Here is a 14,513-nt window from a genome sequence, read left to right on the forward strand (position 1 = left end):
GGGTATGTGCCCATGTGGTTGTAATTACAACAACTATTTCCTAATCAACTAATGGTGTGTGTGAGGAGCAAATATGCAGTCTTATGTTAAATTATGGATTAATAAGCTGATAATGGAGGACTCAACAATGGTGGTGCAATTTGAAGGCCATTGGGGAGATGAATTACATAGGGTTACATAAGCTATGCAGCAGATCATTTGGCCCAACCAGTCCCTGCCAGTGTTTATGCTCCACTTGAGCCTCTTCCTATCTTTCTTCACCTAAACTACCATCAAAACCATCTATTCCCTCTCCCTCAAATAACTGTCTATCTTCTCCGTAAATGCGTATATTATTCGTAAGTGGTGGCAAGTTTCATATTCTCAACAGTCTTGGTGTTTGGGGTGAAGGAGTTTCTTCTGAACTCCCTACTGAATTTCTTGATGATTATCCTAAATTGACAGCCACTAGTTATGCTCTAACCCACAAGAGGAAACATTCTCTCTGTATCTACTGTATCAAAGCCTTGCATAATTTTAAAGACTTCTATTAGGTCACCCCTTGGTCTTTTTTCAACAGAAAAAACACCCAGTCTGTCAATCTTTTCCTGATATGCATACCCAGGTATTTCTGATATCATCCTTGTAAATTAGCTGGCATTCATGTGGTATGTTTGTAATCTGCTATTTTTCAGCTCAAGCTTAGATATTGTCCAAGTCCTGTTGTAGTCTGGTATGAGTTGTTTCATATGAGTTCTGTCGAAGGGTCATGAGGACTCGAAACGTCAACTCTTTTCTTCTCCGCCGATGCTGCCAGACCTGCTGAGTTTTTCCAGGTAATTCTGTTTTTGTTTTGAGTTGTTTCATTATTGGATGAGTTGCAAATTGAGCTCTACACTGTGGAATCATCAACAAACACCCTGCTCTTGTGGCAGTGCATACGATATTAATAAAGATGATGATGGCAGCTTGGATGAGAATGTTCCCCAGGGGAACATTTACATAGATGTGATGAGGTTATAATTATTGACCTCTGACAGCCACCACCAAATTCCTTTGTGCCAGGTATGGACTCAGCAATTGGAAAGTTCCCTTGCTTCCCTCCCGCTCCCCCCAGCCTTAGCTTTACTAGGGCTCCATGGCCATGAAGCCATTACATTGGCAAATAGCGCCCTGATATTTGAATCGTAGAAACTCACAGCACAGGAGGTCATTCAGCCCATCATCCCTATGCTGGCTCTTTGAAGGGGAAGTCATGCTTAGTGTCACATTCCTGCTTTTTGATCGTAACCCTGTAAGTATCACATCCTCAAGTACCTGTCCAACTCACTTTTAAACTTATTTATGGAAACAACTTCCACCATCTTTTGAGATAGAACATTCAGATCCCAACAACTCTCCTCCTCTTCAGTCTAGATCTTTTGCCAATGATTTTAAATCTGTCTTCTAGTTATTGACCCACTCATCACAGGGATTTTTTTTTTCTACCAACATAATCTCATCATTTTGAAAACCACTGTTAGGTTATCTCTTAACCTATGTTCCAAGGACAACAGTCCTAACCTTTCAAACCTTTCCTCATAACAAAAATCCCTCATCCCTATTTAAACCCTGGTAAACTTCCCCTGCATTCTATCTAAGATCATTACATCTTTCCAGAAGTTTGGTGCCAGAATTGTCCACAATACGCTGGCTAAAGCCTGACCAATGATTTATAAAGTTCTTGCATTATCTCTTCAGCTCTATATTAAATTGAGGGCAGCTGCTCTCACCTCTCTGGCATCAGTTCTTGCACTCATGGCTGGATCAAGGTGCAAAGATTTTGTGTCTGCTCAGCTCTGGCGGAAATTCATGGGTGCACATACCAGGAATTTGGGCATGGATGTTAGTTAGCCCCACACAGTTATCAATCTTTTAACAGTGCAGCTGTAGTATGAATGAAGCTTTAATCCAGAGTCGCTGCCCAAGGAAACTAATTTGGGCTCTGGCTTTACTCCAGGTGTTTATGACCACAGTGAAGTATGCATTGCTTCCAATTACATTTAAGATATTGACTATATTTTTCAATGCCTGACAACTTGAAGTGAGATTTTCTACAGCATCGATTGTACTTTTTTTAGACAAAGGAGCATAAGAAATAGGAGCAGCAGTATTCCATAGATCCTTTGAGCCTGCCCCACCGTTTAATAAGATCATAGTTGTTTTCTACTTTAACACCAACTTCCTGCACTCTACCTGTATTTGTGATTCCCTTAGTACCCAAAAGTCTATCGATCTTTATCTTGAATCTATTCAAAAACTGAGCATCCACAAATTTCTGCAGTAGAGAATTCCAAAGATTCACAATCTTTGAGAGAAGAAATTTGTTTTCAAGTCCTTATTTCTGAGATTGCGACCCTTATTTCTAGTTTCCACAGCCAGGTGAAAAACCTCCCAGCTTCTCATCTGTTAAGTCAATGAAGAATTTTATATGCTTCAAAGTTCAAAATAAATGGGGCCAGTGGGCAAATCTACTCCTGAAACACCACAGGTAACCCGCAAAAACGTAAAGATGGGTCTAACTTTCTTGAATTTGTTGCCCCCATCCCAACCGTCCATGCATTATGGCTCCTATGGCATAAACTGAAGGCGCAGAGAGTGGGAAAACAACGTTCAGCTTAAATGGAGGAGCAGCAGCGAGCAATCGTTGGACACAGAATCTGAGGAGCTGCTGCTCCAATCACTAGCTTTGTCTCTAATGCAGCTGCTCCAGCTATCCAATGACAGGCTTCCTCCCTCCCACTCAAGCTGCTTCTCTGGAAACAGAAGCTATGTGTGGAGGAGCAGAGAAGCCTGGGAGGTAGGGAACCTGTCAATGGAGTAGCTGCAGCAATTATCCTAGACAACAACCTGCTTCACTTAAACATTCCACATTCTCCATGACCGGGACCACCAGTTCCAGTTGAACTTTCGAGATCCTCTGGGACCTGGACGAAGCCCAAGAGAAGAAGAAAAGAGAAAGGATCGAGGTGGCTAGAAACCCAGAAAATAAGTCAGGAGCAGGCCCAAATGACCCCCATGTACCAAGAACAGGAGCATAAGCCAGAGGAGAGAAGGTCTGTCACATTTAATTTCATGGTGGGGACTAGGAGACAATGGGAAATGGGAAAAAAAGAGAACCATGCAGATTCATGTGGTCTTTCAGTAAAAAAAAAACGTTTACTAACTTAGCTAAAGTACTTATGCTGGTCTGATTTCTGTTTCATTGCAATAATTGCAGATGAATCTGATCTTTGTTTATTTTTGCAAATTGGGAATTTTATTTAGGTGATGAGCAAAGACTTTTCAGATGCCAGGGTAGGCAGCTTAGCTCATGGATAGTGACACCTTGCCTCCTTTTACTGAAGCATGATGTAGATAATCCAGCATGGACAGGTTTCGTTGTTAGTACGGACTTATCGTGAATTACATCAACTGCATGAAATATTGAAATGCTGAAGTCGCTTTGATGGTTTTATACAAGTGCATTGGTCCACCATAGTCATGACAGTAATAGAAGGTAAACAAAGGGAAAGCTAATGGTAACTTTAAATTACAGCACGCTGGAATCAGTATAGAGCACTTCCTGAGAACCCAAACAACCCACCGGCACTGCGAAAACTTCAAAAGCACCTTCAAGCTCATCTTGTGAAATGAAGAGAGTTACATCTACCATCTCTAGTACCAAGAAGAAGAAACCTATTTCCAAAGAAAGCAACGTAAATGCCTGGAAGCTGGCCTGGATTGGAATGCAACGAACTCCAACAGAAGGCTGTAAATACTCTGCAAGGTCTGCTGTGGTGCACCAGCATGCACCAGCTCAAAGAACACCCAGGGAGCAGTCAGTTCTGACCCTTTCATCTCTGGCACATAAAGAAACCAACATAAAGAAATTATCAGCACTGCGACACAGCCAGAGCCTGAGCTTTTTTAAAAATCATTTACGTGATGTGGGCTTCTCTGGCTGGACCAGCATTTATTGCCCATTCCTAATTGCCTTTGAGAAACTGGTGATGAGCTGCCTTCTTGAACCGCTGCAGTCCATGTGGTGTAGGTACACCCACAGTGCTGTTAGATATATTTCCAAATCAGGATGGTGAGTGGCTTGGAGGGGAATTTCCAGGTGCTGGTGTTCCCATGTGTCTGCTGCTCATGTCCATCTGGATGGTAGTGGTTGTGGGTTTGGAAGATGCTGTCTTGGTGAGTTCCTACATCATGGTACACACTGCTGCCATTGTGCATTGGTGGTGGAGGGAGTGAATGTTTGTGAATATGGTGCCCATCAAGCCAGCTGCTTTGTCCTGGATGGTGTCAAGCTTCTTCAGTGTTGTGGGAGCTGCATCCATCTAGGCAAGTGGAAAGTATTCCATCACATTCCTTACCTGTGCCTTGTAGATGGTGGACAAGCTTTGAGGAATCTGGAGATGAGTTACTTGCTGTGGGATTCCTAGCCTCTGACCTGCTCTTGTAGCCACAGTATTTATATGACTAGTCCAGTTCAGTTTCTGGTCAATGGTAACCCTAAGGATGTTGATAGTGCAGGATTCAGCAATGGTAATGCCATTGAATGTCAAGGGGCAATGATCAGATTCTATGTTGTTTGAAATGGTCATTACCTGGCACTTGTGTGGTGTAAATGTTTCTTGCCACTTGTCAGCCCAAGCCTGGATATTGTCCAGGTCTTGCTGCATTTGGACATGGACTGCTTCAGTATCTGAGGGGTCGTGAATGGTGCTGAACATTGTGCAATCATCAGCTAGCATCCCCACTTCTGACCTTATGATGGAGGGAAGGCCGTTGATAAAGCAGCTGAAGATGGTTGGGCCTCGGACACTAGGTAGTCACGAGGTAACTAATGATGCATGGATAAATCAAACCATTCAAAAGGAGCCAATAGTTCAGGGGGTTGTGAAAATTACTGCACAAATACATGGCAAGATGGTAAAGCTGTTTGACATAGTTTACCATCTGGTGAAGCATGAGCTCCCATTTACCTACTTTCCATCTCTTGTACAGCTTGAGAAATGATATGGCATGGATCTTGGAAACACATGTGAGAATCCAACACAAGTGCGTTCCTTCATTCACTTCTTGGCTGAAGATATTAGTCAGGGCTGCAACCTCAAGTGCAATCTATATAAGCATTCTGACGGATGGCAGCATTGGCAGGAGTAGCAAGGAAAAGGGTTGGTGTACATCAAGTGCCTAGACAATGATTTTCCACAAATGAGGGTCAGTGCGCAAAAGCATTGGGATCCTTCACAGCATTAACTTAATGTCCATGAAGGGCATCCCAGAATGGAATAGGAACCTGAAAGGCTTTGGTGCAGACGGGACCAGAGTCAACTTGGCTAGAGAACTCATATCTTCGCAAAGCTGGCTGCCGAAATGCTATGGCTAACTGGGATGACCGAGTGGCACATAGGTTAGAATTTATCACTAAAGATGCATAGAGAAAGCTATTTCACCAGAGAGATCGATGGCTTCTTATCCTTATAGACATAATTCTAGAGGAAGACATCCAAGCATCTTCGAGAGCTTAGTGAAATAATTGACTTGCTAGAGGAAATCATCCTCAGACCAACACAGGTAGATGACACTCATTGGCTTGATCATAGGAGTCTGGCATTGGAGAGGAACTACCCTACTGTTGTTGCCCATCTAAACCACATTACACCACCACCTGGAAGGTCCCCTCTAAGTCACTCACCATCCTGACTTAGAAATATATAGCCATTCCTTCACTGTCACTGGGTCAAAATCCTGGAACTCTCTCCCTAACAGCACTGTGGGTATACCTACACCACATGGACTGCAGTAGTTCAAGAAAACAGCTCACCACCACCTTCTCAAGAGCAATAAGGGATGGACAACAAATTTTGGCCTAGCCAGAGAAGCCCACATTCCACGAACGAATAAAAAAAATAAGTGAGGAGCGGGCTGCAGTCAAGAAAAAAGATGCTTCTAACATAAGGGGAATGGTAAAGAAGCTCATCTCCTATAAGTTCCTTCTCCTATGGCACTGTATATGGATGTTTTACAGGAGCTAACGCACCTCTCTCTTTTCTTCCAGAGAGATGACGTAAGCATATCTGAGGTAGTTGTCAGTGTTATCAAGGTCCAAGATATTTTGAGTGGCATGCATGTGCAGCAAGCAGTTAAGAATGCAAATCATAGCGAGGGGACTTGAGTACAGGAGCAAGGATGTCTTACTGCAGCTGTACAGGGCCTTGGTGAGACCACGCCTGGAGTAGTGTGTGCAGTTTCGCTCTCCTTATTTAAGAAAGGATATACTTGCCACAGAGAGAGTGCAGCAAAGGTTCACCAGACTGATTCCTGGGATGGCAGGATTGTCGTATGAGGAGAGATTGGGCTGACCAGGCCTGTATTGACTGGAGTTTAGAATGATTAGAGGGGATCTCAATAATAGGTATAAAATTCTGACAGAGATGGACAGACTGGATGCAGGTGTGATGTTTCCTCTGGATGGGGGATATAGAACATGGAGTCATGGTCTCAGGATATTGGGTAGGCCATTTAGGACTGAGATGAAGAGAAACCTCTTCAATCAGAGGATGGTCAACCTGTGAAATTCTCTACCACAGAAGGCTATGGAGGCCAAGTCACTGAATATATTTAAGAAGGAAATAGATAGATTTCTAGACTCCAAAGGCATCAAGAGGTATGGGGAAAGAGTGGGAGTATGGCATTGAGATAGAGGATCAGACATGATCATCGAAAGGCCGAATTACCTACTCCTGCCTCTATTTTCTATGTTACAAAAGAATATGATGGGCCCAAGCTGTGATCCAAAGAAGGGTGCCTTGAGGGGACCTACAGATATATTGAATCGAAAGAGAATACAGAAGATGAAGCTGGCGTCTCCCAATCTCACAAAAACCATATTGTGCCATTGTTCACTGCCTAAAAGAGCGATTTGACTCATTGTCAACCAACAAGACCCTTGGAGCTGTGACAAAACTGATCCAAGAAACTGGCCACAGGAGCTGCAAGACTATGGAGATGCTGATGTGAAAATACTGCTGGAGCACTTCAAAGATATCTTTACATCTCTGAATGCAAGGTTGATGGAGCTAGGGCCAATTGGGTCTGACTAAGAAAGATAGTCCAAAAGCGATCATACAAGTAATACCATTGGTCTCAGCCAAAGTGGAGAGGGGATTCTCCCTTATGAACAGAATCAAGAGTGACTGATGAGTCAATCTCGAGACTCAAACCATTGACAAGCTCATGATGATCTCCCTGAAGAGCCTCTGAGGATGACTTCGGTGTTCAATCAACTTTAACCAGGTGGTACAAAGCAGGTAAACAAGTGAGAAGACCACAGATGTTCAACCCTACAGTATGTGTCAGCAATCATCAGCTACCTCGCCTGAAGAAACATCAACCTCTCAGGTTGCACATCCTGCAGTTGGGTAAGAAGGTGAAGAAGTCAAAGAACATAATTTTGAAAAAGCATTTAAGTTGAGGAACAAGAAGAAATGAAATGACAGACACTGAGAAAGTGATAGACACAAAAATGTCAGAAAACCATGTTTATTTGTTTATTTTACAAACTGTTTGCACTTTGCACATTTGTTGTGTACAACTTGACTTTTTCAGGAGGAGTAGAGATTTTAATATATATATCATTATAGATAAATATTTGCTACTTATGGTTATAATGGAAACTTTTATTTCAATTAAAACTGCTGTTACCACTTTCCATTTATTTTCTCTGTTCTGGTTTTGTTTGAATCACTATTACACAAACCACATGAACTGTGTTGCCAAATAAAGGCGCCACTTTTCAAAATAACTTTTTAATCTAGCATCGACACAAAGTTAGCATAGTATTTTGGTCTGATCAATCTTTGGCTGGAGATTGGCTGAGTTCATTGAGCTGTCATATAATTATAGAGTCTGTTTGGTTTTTGTGCTATCTATCTAAAGAACGAAACCCTGAAAAATTTTCAACAGAAATACGGATGGTAACTTTACTACATGACTGCCTCGCCTAATAAAGGAGTTGGTGAAAATGAAAAAGTAGCCCTCCAAAACCAAAAAGTAACCCTCTAGAGAAACTCATGGATCCCTTGAAAAAACATATTTTTGCTCTTGGTTCACACTGCTCCCATTGTGCGCCACTGGTGGGGAAAGTGAATGTTTAAGGTGGTGAATGGGGTGTTGATCGAGCGGCCAGTTTGTCCTGGATGGCGCACTTCTTAAATGTTGTTGGAGCCAAACTCATTTAGGGAACTGGAGAGTATTCCATCACTCCTAACTTGTGCCTTTTGGTTGGTAGACCAGCTTTGGGGAGTTAAGAGATAAATGCTCTCCACAGAATTCTCAGCCTCTGACATGCTGTTGTGGCCACAGTACTTATATAGCTGGTTCAGTTCAGCTTCTGGTCAATGGTAACCCCAGGGTGTTTAAAGTGGAGGCCCCAAAAATCAAAAAGTAGTCTTTAAGAGAAACGCAAATGGAGGCCTTAGGGAAAAAAATGATTTTGAACTCTGATACGTTTCAATTAGATCATCTGTCGTTCTTCTGAACTCCAGATAAAATAGGCAAGTCTACTCAAGCTCTCCTCATAGGACAAACTCCTCATCCCAGGAATTAATATAGTGCTAGAGGTTTGGATGATGCAGAATTTGTAAGGTGCATCCAGGAGGGCTTCCTGAGACAATATGTAGCTAGTCCAACTAGGGAAGGGGCAATACTGGACATGGTATTAGGGAATGAACCCAGCTAGGTGGTTGAAGTTTCAGTAGGGGAGAATTTCGGGAAAAGTGACCATAACTCAGTAAGTTTCAAGGTACTGGTGGATAAGGATAACAGGAGTCCTCGGGTTAAGGTGCTTAATTGGGGGAAGGCTAATATTAGGCAGGAACTGAGGAATCTAGACTGGAGGCGGATGTTTGAGGGCAAATCAACAACTGACATGTGGGGGGCTTTCAAACGTCAGTTGATAAGAATTCAGGACCAGCATGTTCCTGCTAGGATGAAGAATAAGTAAGGCAAGTTTCAGGAACCTTGGATAACGAAGGATATTGTGACATTAGTCAAAAAGAAAAGGGAAGCAATCGTAAGGGCTAGAAGGCTGGGAACAGAGGAAGCCCTGGAGAATATAAAGAAAGTAGGAAGAAACTTAAGCAAGGAGTCAGGAGGGCTAAAAGGGGTCATGAAAAGTCATTGGCAACCAGGATTAAGGAAAATCCCAAGGCCTTTTATGTAAAAGCAAGAAGGTAGCCAGGGAAAGGGTAGGCCCACTGAGGGACAGAGGTGGGAATCTGCGTGTGGAGCCAGAAGAAATGGGAGAGATAATAAATGAGTACTTCTCATCAGTATTCACCAAAGAGAAGGACTTAGCAGTCGATTTGTCTAGGGAAGAGTGTGTAGATAGCCTGGATCATGTTGAGATCAAAAAAGAGGTGTTAGGCGTCTTGAAGAATATTAAAGTGGATAAGTCCCCAGGGCCAGATGGGATCTACCCCAGAGTACTGAGAGAGGCAAGGGAGGAGATTGCTGGGGCCTTGACAAAAATCTTTGTATCCTCACTGGCCACGGGTGAGGTCCCAGAGGAGACTGGAAAATGGCCAATATTGTTCCATTGTTTAAGAAGGGTAGCAGGAATAATCCATGAAATTACAGGCCGGTGAGCCTTACGTCAGTGGTAGGGAAATTATTGGAGAAGATTCTTCGTGACAGGATTTAGTACCATTTGGAAGCAAATGAGCGTATTAGTGAGAGGCAGCATGGTTTTGTGAAGGGGAGGTCGTGTCTCACTAACTTCATCGAGTTTTTCGAGGAAGTGACAAAGATGATCGATGATGGAAAGGCAGTGGATGTTATCTGCATGAATTTCAGTAAGACCTTTGACAAGGTCCCTCATGGCAGACTGGTACAGAAGGTAAAGTCACATGGGATCAGAGGTGAGCTGGCAAGATGGATACAGAATTGGCTTGATCATAGAAGACGGAGGGTAGCAGTAGAAAGATGCTTTTCTGAATGGAGAGCTGTGACTAGTGGTGTTCTGCAGGGATCAGTGCTGGGACCTTTGCTGTTTGTAGCATACGTAAACGATTTGGAGGAAAATGTAACTGGGCTAATTAGTAAGTTTGCAGACAACACTAAGGTTGGAGGGGTTGCAGATAGTGAAGAGGATTGTCAAAGGATACAACGGGATATAGATCGGTTGGAGACTTGGGCAGAGAAATGGCAGATGAAATTTAATCCGGACAAACACGAGGTAATGAATTTTGGAAGGTCTAATGCTGGTAGGAATTATACAGTAACTGGTAGAACCCTTAAGTGCATCGATGGGCAGAGAGATCTGGGTGTACAGGTCCACAGGTCACTGAAAGTGGCAATGCTGGTGGATAAGGTAGTCAGGAAGTCATATGGCATGCTTGCCTTCATTGGCAGGGGTATTGAGTATAAAAGCTGGGAAGTCATGCTGCAGCTGTATGGAACCTTGGTTAGGCCACACTTGGAATATTGCATGCAATTCTGGTCGCCACATTACCAGAAGGATATGGAAGCATTGGAGAGGGTGCAGAGGAGGTTTATCAGGATGCTGCCTGGTCTGGAGGAGAGGTTGGAGAAACTCGGATTGTTCTCATTAGAGTGACGGAGATTGAGGGACGACTTGATAGAAGTTTACAAAATTATGAGTGGTATGGACAGAGTAGATAGTCAGAAGCTTTCTCCCAGGGTGGAAGAGTCAATTACTAAGGGACATGGATTTAAGGTGAGAGGAGAAAACTATAGAGGAGATGTGCAGGGCAAGTTTTTTTTTACACAGAGGGTAGTGAGTGTCTGGAATTTGCTGCCAGAGGAGGTGGTGGAAGCAGGTACAATAGTGGTGTTTAAGAGGCAGCTTGACAAATATGTGAATAGGTTGGGAATAGAGGGATACGGACCCCAGAAGTGCAAAATGTTTTAGTTTGACAGTCAATATGATCGGCGCAGGCTTGGAGGGCTGAAAGGCCTGTTCCTGTGCTGTACTTTTCTTTGTTCTTTGTTCTAAACCTAGGTTGCACTCCCTCTAAAATAAGTATATCCTTTCTTAGTTTCACCAAGGCTCTACATAATTACTCTTATCCCTTTGTAATAAAGGCTAACATACCATTTGCTTTCCTAATTGCTTTCTAATTGTACATTAACTTTCTGTGATTCATTTACAATGCATCCAGGTCCCTTTAAATGCCAACATTTTCCAGTCTCTCATCGTTTAAAATGAAATCCTGGCTTTCCTTTTCCTACTAAAGTGGATAATGTCACACTTTTCCACATTATATCCCATCTGCAACATTCTTGCGCAATCATACTTAATCTGTCTACATCCTTTTGCAACCTCTTTGCAATTTCCTCACAGCTAATTTTCCACCTAACTTTCTACCATCTGCAAACTTGGATACATTACTTTTGGTCCTCTCATCTAAATCGCTAGTATAGATTGTAAATAACAGAGGCCCAGACACTGATCCTTGTGGTATCCCAATAGTTACAGCTTGCCAATAAGAAAAGAACCTGCTTAGTCCTACAATTTTATGTCCATTAACCAAACACAGTTCATACTAATGTATTGCCCCAATCTCACAAGCCCTAATTTTATGTAATAACCTCTTGTTTAGAACCTTATGGAATGCTTTTTGAAAATCCAAATACTCCAAACACATTCACTAATTCCACCTTATGCACCCAGTTAGTTACACCTTCAAAGAACTTGAGCAGATTTGTCAAATGCAATTTCACTTTCATAAAATCCATCTTGATTCTGTCCAACCATATTATGACTTTCTAAGTGCCCTGTTTTCTCACCCCTAATATTAGATTTTAGCTTTTCCCTGCAGGATAACTTGCCTTTGTTTTCTCTTTCTCCTTTCTTGAAAGATGAGGTCACATTTGCTACCTTCGTTTCCATGAGGACCATTCTGGAACCTAGGAAAATCTAGACGATCAGAACCAATGCATTACCATCTCTATAGCCACTTCTTTTCAAGCTTATTTTAATGTCAATGACCTCACTGCCACTGAGTAAATTGCTTGTGTCTGCAGAGATAATCACTTACTCAGTTTTGCACTCTCTGCCATATTCAGCAACTCCACCTTTCAGCACTGCCTAATAATACCCTGTGTGTGTGTGTCCTAAACGTACAAATGACCTGCCCTTGAACCAGCAACAGCTGAGAGTTGAATGCTCTGCTTAACAGCAGTGTTTATTTTTCTCTTCCCCATTTTGCGTTCAGGTTTTGGAAACATTTTTCTTAAAAGATGCACTGAAAGCCTACCCGACCTGTACTAAACAGTTTGTGTGTTTACCAATTACAAACCTGCTTTGCACACACTTGTGAATACCACAAATTTGATCCAGATTTGTGTTTTTCTTATGATTTAAAAGAATACTGTTGTAGGAATTAGACTCAAATTGGTGGCATTGGGGAAGTGGCTTCTGTTTCCTTCTCTAACAGCACTCCCTCATACCAGCTAACACCAGTAACCATGTAAGATTGATCTACCTTCATTCAGATGGACACAATAACTCCTACACAGCAACAAAGCTATGGTAAATCTTACTTAATGGCTTCTCCTATAAATGTAAACAATTCAAATTCAACTCAACTAATGGAGATAAACAAAAAAACTGCGGTTGCTGGAAATCCAAAACAAAAACAGAAATACCTGGAAAAACTCAGCAGGTCTGGCAGCATCGGCGGAGAAGAGCAAAGTTGACGTTTCAAGTCCTCATGACCCTTCAACAGAACTAAGTAAAAAAAGGAAAGAGGTGAAATAAAAGCTGGTTTAGGGGTGGGGGGTGGGGGGATGGGGGGTGGTGGTGGTGGTGGGAGGTTGTTGGGACAAGCAAGCAGTGATAGGAGGAGATAACCAAAAGATGTCACAGACAAAAGAACAGAGATGTTGAAGATGGTGATATTATCTAAAAAGAATGTGCTAATTAAGAGTGGAGAGCAGGACAAACAACTCAATTGTTGAGTTCAACAACTTTAGATCTTGAACTCTCTCCTCCATCCCCACCCCCTTTCCGTTTCTTCCCCCTCCCTTTTGTTTTTTCCAATAATTTATATAGATTTTTCTTTTCCCACCTATTTCCATTATTTTTAAATGTATTCCACCCATCGCTTATTTCACCCCACCCCCACTAGAGCTACCTTGCTTGTCCTGCTCTCCACTCTTAATCAGCACATTCTTTTAGATAATACCACCACCTTCAACAACTCTTTGTTCTTTTGTCTGACATCTTTTGGTTATCTCCTCCTATCACTGCTTGCTTGTCCCAACAGCCACCGCCCCCCCACCCTTAAACCAGCTTATATTTCACCCCTTTCCTATTTCTACTTAGTTTTGTTGAAGGGTCATGAAGACTCATTGGCTCTTCTCCGCCGATGCTGCCAGACCTGCTGAGTTTTTCCAGGTATTTCTGTTTTTATTTTCAACTAATGGAGAGTTGGGTGGTGCAGTGCATTGGAACACTGCAGTAAGTAAACAGACTGTCCTTCTGCAACCGAGGAAAGAATAATTAAAGGCCTTCCTGAGTAAACTGTAAAGGTCACAAGTGGAATAATAGGTGCTGCTTTATTCTAAGTCACGGGGACATAATTCATCACCGAAAGGATTATTTAACTATCTCCAGATATGAAAGTTTTCAAGACAGCACAGCTCAGTCTGACTCACTGTCAAATTGTCTGCGTGCATAGTTACACAGCCAATGGTTAAACACATGCTCATTCATAAAAATTTATCCCAAAACAAAAAGTTACCCACCTTACTCAAAACTTCAGCCATTTCAAACGTACCAACAGTATCCATGTTGGCTGCTATAAGTGGGATTCCAGTGTAAGTCTGTTTAGAGTTCCGGAACGTAAAGGTTCTTTTGAGATCCACCTAGAGAGGTGTAAAAGACACCATGAAATAGTCATAATAAAAACAGAAAATGTTCAAAAAACTCAGCAGGTCTGGCAGCATCTGCGGAGAGACAAACAGAGTTAACGTTTCAAGTCCGTATGACTCTTCCTCAGACCCCAGCAGTTGCAGTATTTCGCTTTCATACCATGAAACAGTCACACCATTCCACTCATTTAAACTCGTCTTTTTAATTGTTCCTGAAGTCCTCACAAAAGCCTGTTCACACTCACTTATTAATGCTTTTTGTCCTTTTCCTAATATGTATAATTTCCTCTCATTTCCTTCTTTCACCCCAAGCTAGCTCCCTAAATCTGTTGGTCAAAGGAGCTGAATAGTTACAATTGTTGACATTTGTAATGATTATCCAGTTTATCCACCATCGAGGATGATGTGAATAAATTTTCTGTCGCTATATTTTGCCTTCTCCCTCCCATTGATAACTTGGCCAAAGCTGGAATTCCTTCTTTGAGAGCACTTCCCAAACGTGTGACCTTCACCAAATAGAAGGACTTGGACACATAAGAACACCATTACCTCTAAGTTCCCTGCCCCCACACACAAAAAAAACACACTATCCTGACTAGGGC

General features: G+C 42.3%; 1 protein-coding gene across 4 annotated transcripts in view; it reads right to left on the reverse strand.

The window, feature by feature from the left end:
- LOC121276311 (GMP reductase 1) overlaps positions 1-14,513 on the reverse strand; it is a 112,646-nt gene that overhangs the window by 76,723 nt on the left and 21,410 nt on the right. For all 4 annotated transcript variants that reach the window (XM_041184578.1, XM_041184577.1, XM_041184579.1 and 1 more), the window contains exon 2: positions 13,786-13,905. In XM_041184578.1, coding sequence (XP_041040512.1) covers positions 13,786-13,905 — 120 coding nt within the window. The remainder of the gene's footprint in view (positions 1-13,785; positions 13,906-14,513) is intronic.

Source organism: Carcharodon carcharias, chromosome 3 (assembly GCF_017639515.1).
Source record: "Carcharodon carcharias isolate sCarCar2 chromosome 3, sCarCar2.pri, whole genome shotgun sequence".
Taxonomy (NCBI): domain Eukaryota; kingdom Metazoa; phylum Chordata; class Chondrichthyes; order Lamniformes; family Lamnidae; genus Carcharodon; species Carcharodon carcharias.